The sequence below is a fragment of the Schistocerca nitens genome, chromosome 1 (genome assembly GCF_023898315.1).
Source record: "Schistocerca nitens isolate TAMUIC-IGC-003100 chromosome 1, iqSchNite1.1, whole genome shotgun sequence".
Classification (NCBI taxonomy): domain Eukaryota; kingdom Metazoa; phylum Arthropoda; class Insecta; order Orthoptera; family Acrididae; genus Schistocerca; species Schistocerca nitens.
This window is the reverse complement of record NC_064614.1, coordinates 880,699,752-880,715,213: the sequence shown is the minus strand read 5'-3', so window position 1 is coordinate 880,715,213 and position 15,462 is coordinate 880,699,752. Positions and strand designations below refer to the sequence as shown.

General features: G+C 46.0%; 1 protein-coding gene across 7 annotated transcripts in view; it reads left to right on the top strand.

Moving 5' to 3' along the window:
- LOC126263777 (AP-1 complex subunit gamma-1) overlaps positions 1 to 15,462 on the top strand; it is a 200,149-nt gene that overhangs the window by 147,842 nt on the left and 36,845 nt on the right. For all 7 annotated transcript variants that reach the window (XM_049960942.1, XM_049960941.1, XM_049960946.1 and 4 more), the window contains one exon: positions 851 to 978. In XM_049960942.1, the coding sequence (XP_049816899.1) occupies positions 851 to 978 (128 nt within the window). The remainder of the gene's footprint in view (positions 1 to 850; positions 979 to 15,462) is intronic.

The window sequence follows — 15,462 nt, the reverse complement described above, 5'->3', positions numbered from 1 at the left end:
TTGTCAGAAATAAGAACCACATGTGAACAGGAATTTCTCTATAACAGGCTTTCGAGAAACTGTTTCACTTTTGTATGCAATTTCTGCTGCAGCATATGTAAGTCCAGCATGCTTATTCCAATTAAAAAATCATAAATTCTAAATTACTTAAATGTTCTAGCTGTAGGCCTCCAACCATTGTCTTTTTCCCTCACAGCCATTTTTGATAGTGTTACATTATGTGCAGCCCAAAATACTCATTTTCTTCCGATGTGGGTTAGATAAGTTAAAAAGTTGGACACTCCTGCAGTACAGGAATTGGATGACATATCAGTGATATTTGATGCCACTTACAACCATGTAATCAGATGAGGATGACAGCTAAGAATTCTTAACACAGACTGATAATGAGACTACGCATAAATATCCAGCCTTAAATGTTCTTTTCTGTGTTATATACTGAGTTGTGAGTTCAATAGTTGGTTGATGGTGATTCCTGTAACATTTTGCAAAGTTGAGTTCAATGGTTCCGTGCGGACATCCAAGGACAGTACATTACATAGCAGTTCTGAGTTTCATGCACCTTTCAAAATTTCTCAAAGGTGAAACAATTCATTATGTCCTTCATAGAACCAATTTGACGCATTATGATTTCGGAATGTCTAGATGAATGTTTTGTTCCGTACTCTTTTGGTTCATTCAGTACTCTACTCCTATTGACATACAGTAGCCAGTTTGTTCCTGTTCCTGTTTTTGTTGACTTAATGTAATGGAAAATAACTGAATGCTGTTTTCAACTTTGGTATGAAAATGAAAGTGTAGGAATTCTTCATGGAAGTTTGTAAGTCTCTCTAATTTATATATTTTTCAGGTAACTGAAGATGAAGTGATTGCAGTTTATCAGAAGTTATTGTGGTCAACGCAAAACACAATTGTAACAAAGCAGTACACATTGCTGTCATTAATGAAACTGAGCACACGGTTTCAGAATGGAGTTGAGTGAGTAGGATTAATTGCCTTTATTCATTAGATTGACTGCTTCAAAATGTGACATTCATTCTGTATTAAAGTTGTTAATTTGCTGCTGTATAAAGAAATAAACAGATTAAAATTGTGTGCCAGATCGGGACTCGAACGAAGGAGCTTACCCATGCAGGAGAGCTCCTACATCTATACTCTGCGAACCTCCATGAGGTGCATGGCAGAGGGTACATCTCACTGTGCCAGTTATTAGAGTTTCTGCCGGTTCCATTCATGTTTGGAGCACGGGAAGAATAATTGTTTGAATACCTCTAAGCGTGCTTTATTTATTCTAATCATATCCTCATGATCGCTGTGTAAGAGATACTTAGCAGATTGTAGCATGTTCCTATCCTCGAGCCGCCGCCGTGACTGAAGCAGCCCGCGCTGCCCAACCCGCCGTGTGCTGAATACTTCTGGACTGATTACAACTCACACAGAGATACCATGAATTTTTGGCGACTTTGAACTGTAATATCTCGGACAATAGTTTTTGTAAAGAAATCAAATTTGGCCATCTTGTTCAACTTTGTGTTATCTTATGAATAATGATTAAAAGAATTTTATACAAGCCATATTGAACCAGAAAACTGTGGGTAAAATTGACCAAAAAATGAGCACCGAAAAAATTTTGAAGATTGGCTTCTTGCATCTCCTGGAACTAATGCTATGACGAATGTGAAACTTGGCTTGTAGTAAACTAACAATGCAAGGTTCTCAAATATAACGTATCATTTGCGTAGCATTTTCCAGCACTGAATGAATTAAGTGCAAAATTGAAGATTTTGTAAAACGTCAAAAATGCGCTATTTTCATTCTGATTTTGCTGAAAAAACTATTGTAGTGCCAACTTCTGCCACCAAATGTAACAGCAACACCAAATTTAGCAGGAAGAGGTGGAAGGCACCGTATTAACACTCGTCCAAGCTTTCAAAGTGATTTATTGTTTCCAACTACAGTGCCCCCGTTCCTCTCAATCTGCGTCACTGGGTCCCGCAATGCTGAGGACACCACGTCGTCGTCTGCGAAACAGCCTGGCGCGAGATGGCTGCCTCAGCGACCCGTGCATGCACTGCTGTGTGTCGCCCTTTTACAGCAGTGGAGTTGCGGCATCATCAGGATGCCGGCAGTTGACTCGGCAGTCTGCGTCCTTGCCGAATTAGTGCTGCTTTGTGTGAGCCATGGGCGGCCAGCTGCATGCTTCTCGCCGGCATGGCTAAGGTCACGGCAACAACAAGCGCTCATGACCAGGAGTCTGAATCTGTGGCTCTCATCCTTGGATGCCTCCAGCTTGTGTTGGAAGCCAGGAAGACTGCCCGCAGTAGCAAGCCGTGGAGTGGCCCACCGCTGGCTGGCTATGGACCCCGTGTCGGCCTCAGAGGGGTCGAACCACCGACCCACCATTGACTGGAACACTGACGCCCCATCTGCTGCTGCGTGTAGGTGGTGGTGTGACATGACCCGCTGTCCAGGAGAGCTGCCACACTTGAAAGAATCTTGTTAGAAACCTGCACCTATTTATACACGGCTGTGCACCTCTGTTTTGCCATACGTGCCGCTTTGCGTTGCTTACTGATAACACACTAGGTTGGCCAGTGGGCCCCTTCTGCCTGTACCGAGCGAGGTGGCGCAGTGGTTAGCACACTGGACTCACATTCGGGAGGACGACGGTTCAATCCTGTCTCCGGCCATCCTGATTTAGGTTTTCCGTGATTTCCCTAAATCGTTTCAGGCATATGCCGGGATGGTTCCTTTGAAAGGGCACGGCCGATTTCCTTCCCAATCCTTCCCTAACCCGAGCTTGCGCTCCGTCTCTAATGACCTCGTTGTCGACGGGACGTTAAACACTAACCACCACCACCTTCTGCCTGTGATTTGCGACATGAAAAACCGCTACGTATTCTCTTTCAGCAATTTGACAGTCCTGTGGCCTCTATTCTATTTCGCAACTGTTGGTGTGCGTAACTCACTGCTGTCCAGCCCGCATCTGGCTGTAACTTGTGCTCAGAATATTGCACAAAATTAACTTTCCCTATCATAAACGGTGGTGCCGCTACATTATTCCCCTCTTCGGAAAGACCCGGTCCCTGGGTCGACCCCTAATTAGCTCTTAACTTTTTTTGGGTCAGCACCTATGGCATATTTCCTTACTATTAGAAAACCTAAATGTGTTCTAGTGTCCCTTAAAACCATGACATGAAACAAAGCATAAAAATTCCATACTGTATGACCACTGCTCGATCAACCACTTACCTACTCGTCTCACGCCCTCGGTATCCAATCCACTGGGGCTGGACTACCCTTGGTTCCCTCTTGGGATTAGCTCTCCACCTGATCAGAAAGAAAACAACACATAACAAAGTTAAGGCTGCAATGACACTTGGCACAGAGGTGCTCAAAATGATCGTTGTTTGCCGTTGCCTTTCCCTATACTGAGCGACATGTTGCACAAGGTGTTTGGCTGATATGCACACCTCTTGCTCTAAAATGAACTGTTTTATGGATCTCAACAGACCTGGCACCAGAGTTTGATTTAACAAGATCAAATTCTGCCTTGGCAAAACTCTAAAGTGGCTTCTGGCCAGTACAGTTGTGGCTGCGTAACATTCAATTGCGTGACTCCTTAAATTGACGCTGGCAGGTGGAAGTTTGGTCCTATTATGTTAAACTTAGTTCCAGTGATTAAAATTCCGCTTCCCTCGAGCTCTACACGTTTTGCTTCTGCAAATACTCCCCGCTCAAAACAACTTGATACTAGTACCAAATTCTCATAGGTGGAGAAGATCCAATGCATCCCGACCCTTTGAAAGCTCAATTTTGGTTCCACGATGTCCCTTGGACAGTCTGTTCCTTTCCCCCTGGCTAAATACAACTGCACCGTGCATGTGTCCGGATTGGTACTTACCACCCTGGCTGGACATACTGTTACCTTCCCTCTATGGCAACTTCGTAATTCCTCCCTTGCCATCTCAACGTACTGGTTTCTAGTTGCCAATATCAGCAATACCTCTTTAGTTTTTCACTTCCACAAATTTGGTCAACGCTCCCCACTTCACTGGATATGGGTGGACCGTGTAACACTGAAACCTCGCGTTCTTCCCCATAAGCAGGAATTGGAACAAAATATACACTCGTGCTCAGTTGGTTGTTACCCTTACTGTTGCGACATGGTAGAAAAAAGGCAAATTTTGATCGCTGGGCTCCATTATTAAATATTACCCTGGCGGTAATTCCATCTGCGCCTTGTGCAACTCGAGTAAATATTGGTCCGGTGGTAACAAATCAGTACTTGTCTGTCCTTGCAATGCGTGATGCAGCGCTTCTTGCAGATTCATTATTACTCCCTGCACATCCCACACACTGTCAACAACACCTTGCAAAAGTCTGGTTAACACCACCCTACTATCCAGCACTTGTGGATGATCCTGTAGGGTTCTCAGGTTAAGATTTATTATGTCTTTTGATGCCTTAACATATTCCACTACCTGCCCTGTTAATGCGCAGAGCAACCATGTGTTATTCAGGACTTCCCCTCCCAATGTCCCTATCTGAGTTGCATGCCAAGTGTCCATTCCCTTCTCTCCTCTGCGAGTTGCCACACCGCCTCCACCATGTTGTTCAGTTCTTATATATTGCTTTCGTCTGCGGTTCCGAAAACTGTCTTTAAAATTTTTTCCCCCTGCATTCAGCCATCCTCATTTCCGTCTTACGTCTTACCCGTGGCACCACTTCCTCCATTCATGCTACCTGCTTCCGTAGCGTCTTACAAGCCTCATGCAATTTCTTATACTCCCCTGCAACTTCCTTCAGCATTCCCTTGCCCTCTGCACATTGCCTAAGCTCTTCGAACACTTCCTCAAGCCTCCTTACTTCATTCCACATTTCCCTTATGTTCCATACCAACCTTAATGCCCACTGGTGACTTGACACCACCACATCTCCCTGCCTTGAGTACAGCACATCCCCATCCAGGTGCTGCACCCATAAGGTGTCCACCCCGATGATGAAGAGATGAATCACCGCCAATGCTCCCACTTTCAGTGACCTGAGGACAGGGATCACCATCACCCTTCCTCCCCCTTCACAGGACTGCTGTCTGCAGCTGGCTATATTCGAAAATACGTACAACATATGAAAATAGAATGCCTAATTACTCTATGCAAACCCAATGATACATGACACAAAAACAGAAAAAGATATTAATATTCTACTACTTTCTGGATCGCAAAGCATACGGTACTTCATGCTGTACTCTATCTTCCTGGTTTTCTCTGTGCCTAGCACCTCTCTTCACTCTCTCTTTCTTCCCCTTTCCTTCCTGTGGCACATCTGGAATCACATCCGGGCAATCCTTAAATGGCCATAACCGCCCAATGTGTACCATCGTTGTTCTAGTTGGCAGCTGAAGCTTAACATTAACGGGGGATGTGGTTTCACCAACTTGGTATAGCCCTTGATACCTCGTAACTACTTCATTTTTCCCTTTTTGTGTAAAGGGGCTGGACGCATTACCCATTGCCCCACTCTGTACTGTGGTGAACTTCCTTTCCGCTTTACTGCATCTTCCTGCCTTTCCAAAGCCTTTGTATTCGCCTTTTGTACCCATTTCCAAACATCCCGAATTGTCTTTGCGAATTGACGTACAGATTCATTGGTCCTTCCTTTCTGTAGCCTCACCAAATCAAATAGTGACGCATTTTTCGCCCGGACACTACCTCATATGGAGACAAACTGGTATTTGTATGGACTTTCACATTGTACGCGCATACAATATGCTTAATATACTCTTCCCACTGATGGTGATGAGAATCCACATAAAAACTCAGCATCTTCCTGATTGTTCTGTGTACCCGTTCTGTCCTTCCGTTGGCCTGTGAATGCAACACATTCGCCCTCAACTTCTTTACGTTCAACAATTCACACAGTTCCTTCATTAAATCCGACATGAAATTGGTCCCTTGGTCAGTAATTATTGTCTCCGGTACACCAAACTTCAAAAACCAGTTGTTTACTAACGCTTGCACGGCCATTGCTGCCTGTTGATCTGGCATAGCCACCATCTCCACATACCTCAAAAACTGGTATGTTATTGTCAGAATGAATCTGTTCCACGATGGTGTTCGCCTGAAAGGTCCTAAGACATCGATCCCCAGCATAGAGAATTGACACGTCACTTCCGGCAATTGTTGTAGCTGTATCTGTTTCCGGCTCATATCTGCTCTCTGTGTACATGGTATAAAATTCTTGACATACCGATCCACATCTACTTTCCTATCTCTCCACCACTCTCCTAATCGTCGCTCTACACCCTCCATGACTAGGTAACACGTGATCATGTGCTTCCTTTAAAACCTCATCCCTAAACTTCGCTGGCATTATTACCCTTGATCCTAACTTCGTTTCCCAGCACAGAAGACCATCATACATATTAAATTGTGGCTGTGTCCGATACAATTTACAATCGTTGTCCGTGTCCTGTAATTCTTGCCATACTGCTAGGTCATAACCTATGACTTCTACTTTTGCCACCTTCGAACTTAGTGCATCCGCATTACCGTGCTTCTTCCCAGGCTTGTGCACCACCTCGTAGTCGAATTCACTGAGCCTCACAGCCCATCTAGCGAGTCTAGTGGACAGTTCCTTCAACCCCAACAACCACTTCAATGCAACATGATCTGTCACTACCCGAAATGTTCTCCGATATAAATAACACTTAAAATATGTGATTCCATAGATTACGCTAAGCATCTCCCTCTCAGTTGTTGAGTAATTCCTCTCTGGTGCATTCAACTGTCTAGACACTTAGACTACAGTTTCCTGATTAAGACCACACTCCAATGCTTGATTTGATGCATCGCATGCTAGTATAAAATCCGTTTCAAAATCTGGAAACACAAGAACTGTACTTGATGTTAACACTTCTTTCAGTTTGTCAAATGCTTTCTGACACTCTTCTGTCCAATCAAATTTCACACCCTTCCATAACATTTGTGTATACGGCTGTACTAAATCTGCAAAACCCTTCACGAACTTTCGGTAGAAATTGCAAATTCCGATGAATGATTGCACTTCCTTAACTGTTTTCAGTTCCCGAAAATCCCTTACAGCCTGTACCAACCTCGGGTCTGTTCGCACTCTGTCCATACTGATAATATGACCCAAATATTTTACTTCTTCTAATGCAAAATGACACTTCTCCAGGCTCAATGTCAAACGAGGTGCTCTTAACCTCATAAAGACTTCCCTTAACTGCTGTCTATGTTGCGCCACACTACTTGAAAACACTATGTCATCCAGATAGACAAGACACTGCCGTGGTTTCAAACCCCTCAAGACAATGTCTAGCAACCTCTGAAACGTTGCTTGAGTGTTTTTCAACCGAATGTCACTCTAATGTGTTGGTAATGGCCTCCAGGAGTAGAGAAAGCAGTTTTTGGATGACCCTCTGGAACCACCTCTAACTGATGATAACCCCTTGTCAAATCCATCATAGAAAAGTACTGGCACTGTCCTAAGTGATTCAAAGTCACCGATATGTATGGAATGGGGTATGCGTCTGTTACTGTCTTATTATTGAGGTATCGGTAGTCACAACAGAACCTGTATTTCTTAGCTCCATCCATAGATTTTTTAGGCACAAGGACAACGCCCGCTCCCCAGCAACTATTACTATGCTCTATAGTACTGTCCGGAAGCCGCTAATCAATGAAATCGTCCCCAATTGGCTACAAATACCTCGGTATTCTGTATGGTTTACAGTAAACAGGTGCTTCATTCTCTGTTGGTATCCTATGTTGAACTAATGGAGTTGCTGGTAACAGCCCTTGTGGAAAAAAACAAATCATTAAATTCCCACAATATTTCTTCCACATGCTCTCTTTCTCCTGTTTTCAAATGCTTAAATTTTGTCACGCAATGCAGTTCTATCAGCAGTTAGTGGTTTATCGCTTCACCTACCTCTCGAACACCAGTCTTTGTCATCTGGCACATCCCAATTTGCTACTAAAACTTCTTTCCTCAAATTCGCTTCTACAGCGCTAAAATTATCCACGTTTACGGGAACTACTCGCCCGTCGTTCCCCTCGTGTACGCTTACAACACTATGTTTCACAAAACAACCCAATGGACCCAAAACTTCATTATCCTCGAATTGTTCAATAACACATACTGTACCCAGAGGTAGATTTGACTCCACTCTTACCCAAAGCTACTTCCCGGTGCCACTAGACACACACACTCATGCAAATTAATCCTTGATGCTAATGTACGCGTTTCAGTCGGTTTGTTCATTACATTGAACGCCCCTCGCAACAGCTCTGCATCGACAACAGTTTCCCCTAGCTGAAATAACATTCCACCAAGTTCCACAGTTCATTGTCCAAGGTCAATTTTGGCATGGTGTTGATGCAAGAAATCTACTCCTAGGATCATGTTGTAGCCCTCGCTTAGCCATGGTACTACCTCCATGCATGCATTAAATCAGACTGTCTCTATTCAAAAGTCAACTGTCACTGACCCCAAAGGCAGGAGCTCCCTATCTCCCACTCCACACAACCTATAACGTGGTGGGTCTAGCTTCCTTCGTCCCATTATATTCTTAGTAACCACTGACACTTGCTCCCCTGTGTCCAACAAAATCTCAAACTTTTTAGTTCCTATGGCTCCTACCACTGATCATTCTACCTCTGCATACACATCCATAGCATTGAAATTAAACTGGAGCTCCCTTAGGTGGGTCTTGTGCCCCTCTGCCGTTTAACAACTGTCCACCACTACTAACTGCACTTCATCCTCCACGCCGCTGATTTCCACCCCTTCCTCTATTCCTCGGTGACTGGGTACATTGACTATGCACACGTCCCGTACGACCACACTTAAAACATTTCACACTCACTGTAAACACTGTTTGCCCCTCATGTACCCCTGTTGCCATGTCTATTTTCTCACATTGAATTGCCAGCTGAATGGCCGAATACAAATCTTTTGGAGTCGCTTCACGTGCTTTCTGTGACATACGCACTGGTAGCCCTCTCAAAAATACATCAAGTGCCCTTTGCTCGGTCTCCTGCAACAGAACACTATTCACTTCATCGCTCTGACCTAACTCGTAAGTATACTTATTAATTTCACTTATCCTGTCCACAAATTTCTCCATCGTCTCCCCCTGTCTCTTTGAGATTGTACTTAACCTCTCTCTAAAGTACCGAGAGCTATTCTGTTCTTTGTACCTTTGTAAAAGCCCTTCCTTTAACTGCTTAAACTGTCCTGCCTTCCTTAAGGCCTCAGAACACCTTACATATGTTTTTGCTTCACCTATTAATCAAATCTTGGCTATATGTAACAACTGCTCATCAGACCAACCATTCATCACCGCTGAAGTTTCCAAGTCCTCCACAAACGAACACACATCCTCAGATGCCTTGCCATAAAACAGAATAATCAAACTCGTGGCAGCTGGATCAATCTCCTGCACCCTAGGCAACAATGACTGATCAGCTGCAGTTTCCCGCTCACTTCAAGATGTTAATTCATTTCTCAACTGCGTATTGTCGGCTGTCAATTGTGCTACTTTTTCTAACAAAGTCCGTATCGCTTCTGGTTCCGACTCTGCCATTGTGTTGCTTTCGTTCCCAGTTAGTCACGAAACAAAACATTTAAGTACAAGAATAACCCAACTTCCTACTCCTCAGTATCAACATAGTCAGTAACATCATACTCAAACCAATACAAAAGTAATTAAATTCCACGAAAAAAAAAAATATCTTTCTGCCCCAAATACACTAACACTTATTCTGACAAAAAATAATAATATGCCTATGCAAAACATCTAAAATGGCCTGCCATGATCCATACCCAAAAACACAAAAAGGCAAGAAAATTCCAAAACTCATAAGAAAACGAGTCAAAACTCACCACATCTTGTGAATGTAAAGTGGGCAGTGGGCTTGAACGTCATACTGGACAAACAACATTTCACTTCTGACACCAAATGTTGTGGCAACTTCTGCCACCGAATGTAACAGTAACACCAAATGTAGTGGGAAGAGGAAGATGGCACCATATTAAGACTCGTCCGAGCTTTCCAAGTGATTTATTGTTTCCAACTACAGTGCCCTCGTTCCTCTCAATCTGCGTCACTGGGTCCCACAATGTTGAGGACACCACTTCACTGTATACAAAACGGCCTGGTGCAGAATGGCTGCCTCAGCAACCCGTGCACGCATTGCTGTCTGTCTGTCGGCCTTGTGTGGCAGCTGAGCTGCAGCGTCATCAGGATGCCGGGAGTTGACTCAGTGGTCTGCATCCCTGCTGACTCAGCGCCACTCGGTGTGAGCTGCAGGTGGTCAGCTGCGTACTTCTCACCGTCGTGGCCAAGCTCGCGGCAACAGCAAGTGCCCGCAATCCGGAGTCCAAATCTGCAACTTCCACCGTGGGATGCCTCCAGCGTATGTTGGAAGCCAGGATGACTGCCAGCGGTAGCGAGCCGTGGAGTGGCCCGCTGCGAACCCACGTCAGCCTCAGAGGGTCGAACCGGCGACCCGCCATGGACTGGAATGCTGCGCCCCATCTGCTGCTGCGTGTAGCTGGTGGTGTAACACGCCCCACCGTCCAGCAGAGCTGCCACACTCGAATAAATCTCATTAGAAACCCACACCTATTTATATGCGGCTGTGCGCCTCTGTTTTGTCATACGCGCTGCTTCGCGTCACGTACTCATAACACGCCAGGTTGGCCAGTGGGCGCCTTCTGCCTGTGATTTGCGACATGCAAAACCGCTACGTATACTCTTTCAGCAATTTGATGGTCATGTGGCCTCTGTTCTACTTCGCAACTGTTGGTATGCATAACTCGCTGCAATCTGCCCCACACCTGGCTGTAACTTGTGCTCAGAATATTGCACAAAACTAACTTTCCCTATCCTAAACTGTGGTGCCACTGCACTATGTTCTATAAAACATTCCAAGCTGTATAATTGGAATGAAAGTTCGGCACGAAAATCGAGCCTGAAAACAATGTAAACCTCGGTTTCGCATATCTAGTAGAGTGAACGCGCGATGAAAATGAAATTTAAAGTGCAATAGATTGATGGCACAAAAATTTGGAAAAAAGTTTTATTCCCCTACTATTTTCCAATAATCTACAAATTAGTCGAAAATATGTTGATTTTTATGAAAAGATGAAAGCAGGGTATATTCTATTTTTCTTTTACAAATACAGTTTTCTATTAATACTTCAAAGCCAGTCTCATCTGAACAACCAATTTTAAGCCCCCCACCCTCCCCAGAACAGTGAGTTTATTTTCCAATATTGGCTAACAACATAGGCAAAGTAGCACGAAAAATCACACTGAGAACATAGTTTTAACTTTGGCATGTTATTTCTTGTTGATCAAAGGCGTTTGAAATCAGTTATGGGAAACAGGTTTTGTACAAGTAAACCAAATGTGATCTATATTTGTGCTACTGAGGATAAAAGAATATAACTGTCTATTTTAAGTGTTAATAATTTAAATTATCATAAGTAAATTAATATATGGTTTTTTTTATACTGGTGCAATGTACCCAGCCTAATTACATTGCTCACAGTACCGATATTGCGCCATCTCAATCACCAAATCCATTCATTTGCCAGCAAACTGTTGCATATAAAGAAGTCTGGCATTGTTTGAATAATTTTACACCTGTTGCATCTATTCCCCATCCTTCTTTTTGATCTGGACTTTGGACCGGCTCTGGCGAGGTTAAAAATTGAAAGTTTTGCATTGGTATCTAGTTTCCAGTGCACTTTCTGTTTTGTGCAAACTACGCTTCTGCACATCAGCATACTTTTTTGGGAATGGTCACTCACACTAACAGCCAGAAAATGCCTCCCTGTGAGTCGCAGAGGATTCTCATCATTGTAGCGCCCTCCCCTACCAGCTTTTTTCCACTCTGTAGCATATTTTTCTACAATCTCTCATACAAGAGAAGGGTGAAACTATACGAGTGCCATTTTTCACCCTGTTACCCGCCGTGGAGAGCATGTACCATTGCAGTTTTACACACTGATCCCACTGAGCTCAGTAACATGTCACAATGGTCAACTGCACCCATACTCGAATTGTAATATACAATACATTGCGGTTTCTTTATCTTCTTGTCACTATTTTTGTCAGTCATCTCTGTTTCAGCCATTTGTGTTGTGTGATTTGTGGTCAACATGCACATCTGCTCTGTAGGGAAAACACTAGGGCCGCGCTTAAACGTGTCGGGTGCACCAGGAGAACGGCGAGGCATGCCGAGCTAACACATCCCCAGTCGTCAAAGGGTTAATAGTCTTCCATGGGATAGCTTTCGTCTATCTTCAAAAATCTACCAGTTCACTTTCTTCAGTAACTCTGTGACTCTCTCCCATAGGTCAAAAAAACATGTGACCATTTGTGCTGCCCCTCTCTGTATACCCCCCCAGCGGGTCCACAACTCTTTTGTGGATACGTGCGTGGCGAGCACGGGGCCCCGAGCCATTGCAGCCTTCTTTCTCTCCCGGGCTGCATTTCCTTTCCCTTCCCCTCCTTTCCCCTCCATACTCCTTTCCCCTCGCCCTCTCCTTTCTCTCTATTGGTGTCCTTGCTTATGTTGGCCCCGCTATCCTCCTGGTTCTGTTGGTTTTACTCTCCGGCTTTGTTGCGTACTTATCTCCTCTTTTTGGCATTCCTTGGTCCCCCTCTGGGGTTTGACCTCCATTCCAAAATTTTTCTTCCGTAGTGTGAGCCATTTGGGGAAGAGCACCTTACCTAGTGTCTCCGACGTGCGCCCTCCTAGTACATTCCACCTTTTCTTTCACGTCGTGGTCTGATGCTAGGGTGCATAGCCAGCACGGTAGCCAGCCCGTGTGGTGGGGTCGCTATGTACCCTTTTGGTTGAGCCCCCTGAACACACAGGGATCACACTTTTGATACCTGAGCTGTAACCTCCTCATGCATGCCTTGGAGTGGTTGCTCGTCATCCTGGAGCATCGGAACTCCCGGCAATGGCCGCCGTGCCAGACGGCCCTTGCTGTGGCTGGGTGGCGCCCGTGAGGAGAGCCCCTGATCGGAGTGGGTGGTATCAGGGCGGACGCTATGCAGATGAAACGCATACGGGTCCAAAACTCTGGCCGTTCTGCGGCCGTCTCTCTGCGTGGTACTGATTCCTCTAGTGCTGCTTCTCTTGCCCCTTCGGCCTTCCCTTCCATGGCTACCCCCTGGGAAGAGGGTCAGGCCCGTCGTCTAGGGGCAAAACCTTTCCCCCGTTATCTAGTTTGCACCAGGACTGATGGAGATACTTTCACCAGTGTCAAGCCTTTATTCTTTGTGGAACACATTGAAGACAAGTTTGGCGAAGTGGACTCCCTGAGCAAGATGCGGTCGGGTTCGTTGCTGATTAAAACTACTTCAGCTGCCCAATCTGCGGCCCTTCGTGCCTGTACCCATCTTGGCACAATTCCTGTGTCTATTACCCCTCACCAGTCTCTAAATATGGTACAAGGTGTGATTTTCCACAGGGACCTCATCCTTCAAACTGATGAGGAACTTCGGGACAATCTCGCACGGCGGGGTGTTCACTTTGTTCGGCGTGTTCAGAAGGGTCCTAAAGATAACCTTATTGATACTGGTGCCTTTATCCTGGCCTTTGAAGGGGATACCCTTCCTGAGAAAGTTAAGATTATGGTCTATCGCTGTGATGTGAAGCCGTACATCCCACCTCCTATGCGGTGTTTTAAGTGCTTGCGTTTTGGCCACATGTCTTCTCGCTGTTCCCAGGACCCTCTCTGTGGTGACTGTGGACGTCCCCTCCATGAGGGGAGTCCCTGTGTTCCCCCTCCTGTATGTGTAAATTGTCGTGGTAGTCATTCTCCACGTTCACCAGATTGCCCAGTATATAAGAAAGAAAAAAAGATACAAGAGTATAAGTCCCTCGATCGTTTAAGCTACACAGAGGCCCGTAAGAAATATGCACGACTGCACCCTGTGTCCATGACATCAAGTTACGCCTTGGTTACATCTTCCCCCCTTCCCCCCCCTTCCTTACCCCCATCCCGGACCCCACTCCTCCCCCCCACCCCTGCGGCTCCCACACCTTCTCCTCTGGGTGCTGCTCCCCCTCCCCAGCCGGAGAAGTGTCCCACTCCTTCGGCGTCTGCCGGTCAAGGGCGCCTCTCCCGGGATGCCCCTTCCCGGCACCTTCCAGGTCAAAGGTCTGATGCCGCGCGGCGACCGCGGGAGCCGCGGTCTGTCGGCCCCCAGGTCGCCCGGTCTCTTTCTGTTCCTGATCTTGCTGCAGCTGGCTCCTTTATGCCACACAGCCCTCCTCGATCTCAGCCTGAAAAGAAGAAGAAACATAAGTCCCGGGACAAAGAGCCTCTGGTGTCACCGGAGGTCCCTTCCCCGACTTCACAACTGGATTCTGACCTGTCGTTTATGGATGTCGCCCCCTCCTTGTCTGTGACGGGTGGGGACCCGGCAGTATGACTGGATTTAGCGTGTTCAGCCCTCATTTAAACCATCGTTCTGTGGTTCTCCAATGGAATTGTAATGGCTAATATCGACACCTTCCGGAATTGAAATCCCTTCTTTCGTCCTACTCTGCAGCTTGTGTGGTTCTCCAGGAATCTCATTTTACTGATGCTCACTCACCGACCCTCCGTGGGTTCCGTGTTTTCTGTCGAAATCGGGTCGGACCCTTGCGGGCTTCTGGTGGCGTTTGTACGTTGGTCCGTACCGACATTGCTTGCACGTGGATTCCTCTCCAAACTACATTGGAAGCGGTTGCTGTTAGGGTCCACTTAGACTCTGCAGTCACCGTTTGCAATCTTTATCTCCCTCCTGACAGGGCTCTTACACCTGCTGCCTTAACCACCCTTCTTCAGCAACTTCCTCCTCCCTTCCTCCTCCTTGGGGATTTTAATGCTCATCATCCTTTGTGGGGCAGTGCCTTTCCATCTAGACGAGGTCTTCTTATAGACCAATTCATTGCAGACCACGACCTGTGCCTTCTTAATGATGGCTCCGCTACTCATTTCAGTGCCGGTCATGGTACCTTTTCTGCCATTGATCTTTCTCTTTCTTCTCCCTCTATCCTCCCTTCATTACACTGGTCGCCACACGACCACCTTTGTGATAGTGACCATTTCCCGTTGATTATCACGCTCCCTTCGCGCTCCCCGATGGACAGGTTACCTCGTTGGTCTTTCCACCGCGCCGATTGGCCTCTATACACTGCACAGGTCGCGTTTTCTCCCTCTTTGTCGGGTTGTATTGATGACGTCCTACGTGACGTGTCTGACGCGATTGTTCGCGCTGCTAACGTTGCTGTCCCGCGCTCATCTGGACTATTTCGTCACCGGCAAGTCCCGTGGTGGAGTCCGGCCATTGCCATTGCCATCCGTGATCGCCGTCGAGCTTTGCAACACTTCAAGAGGCACCCATCCGTAGCCAGCCTTACT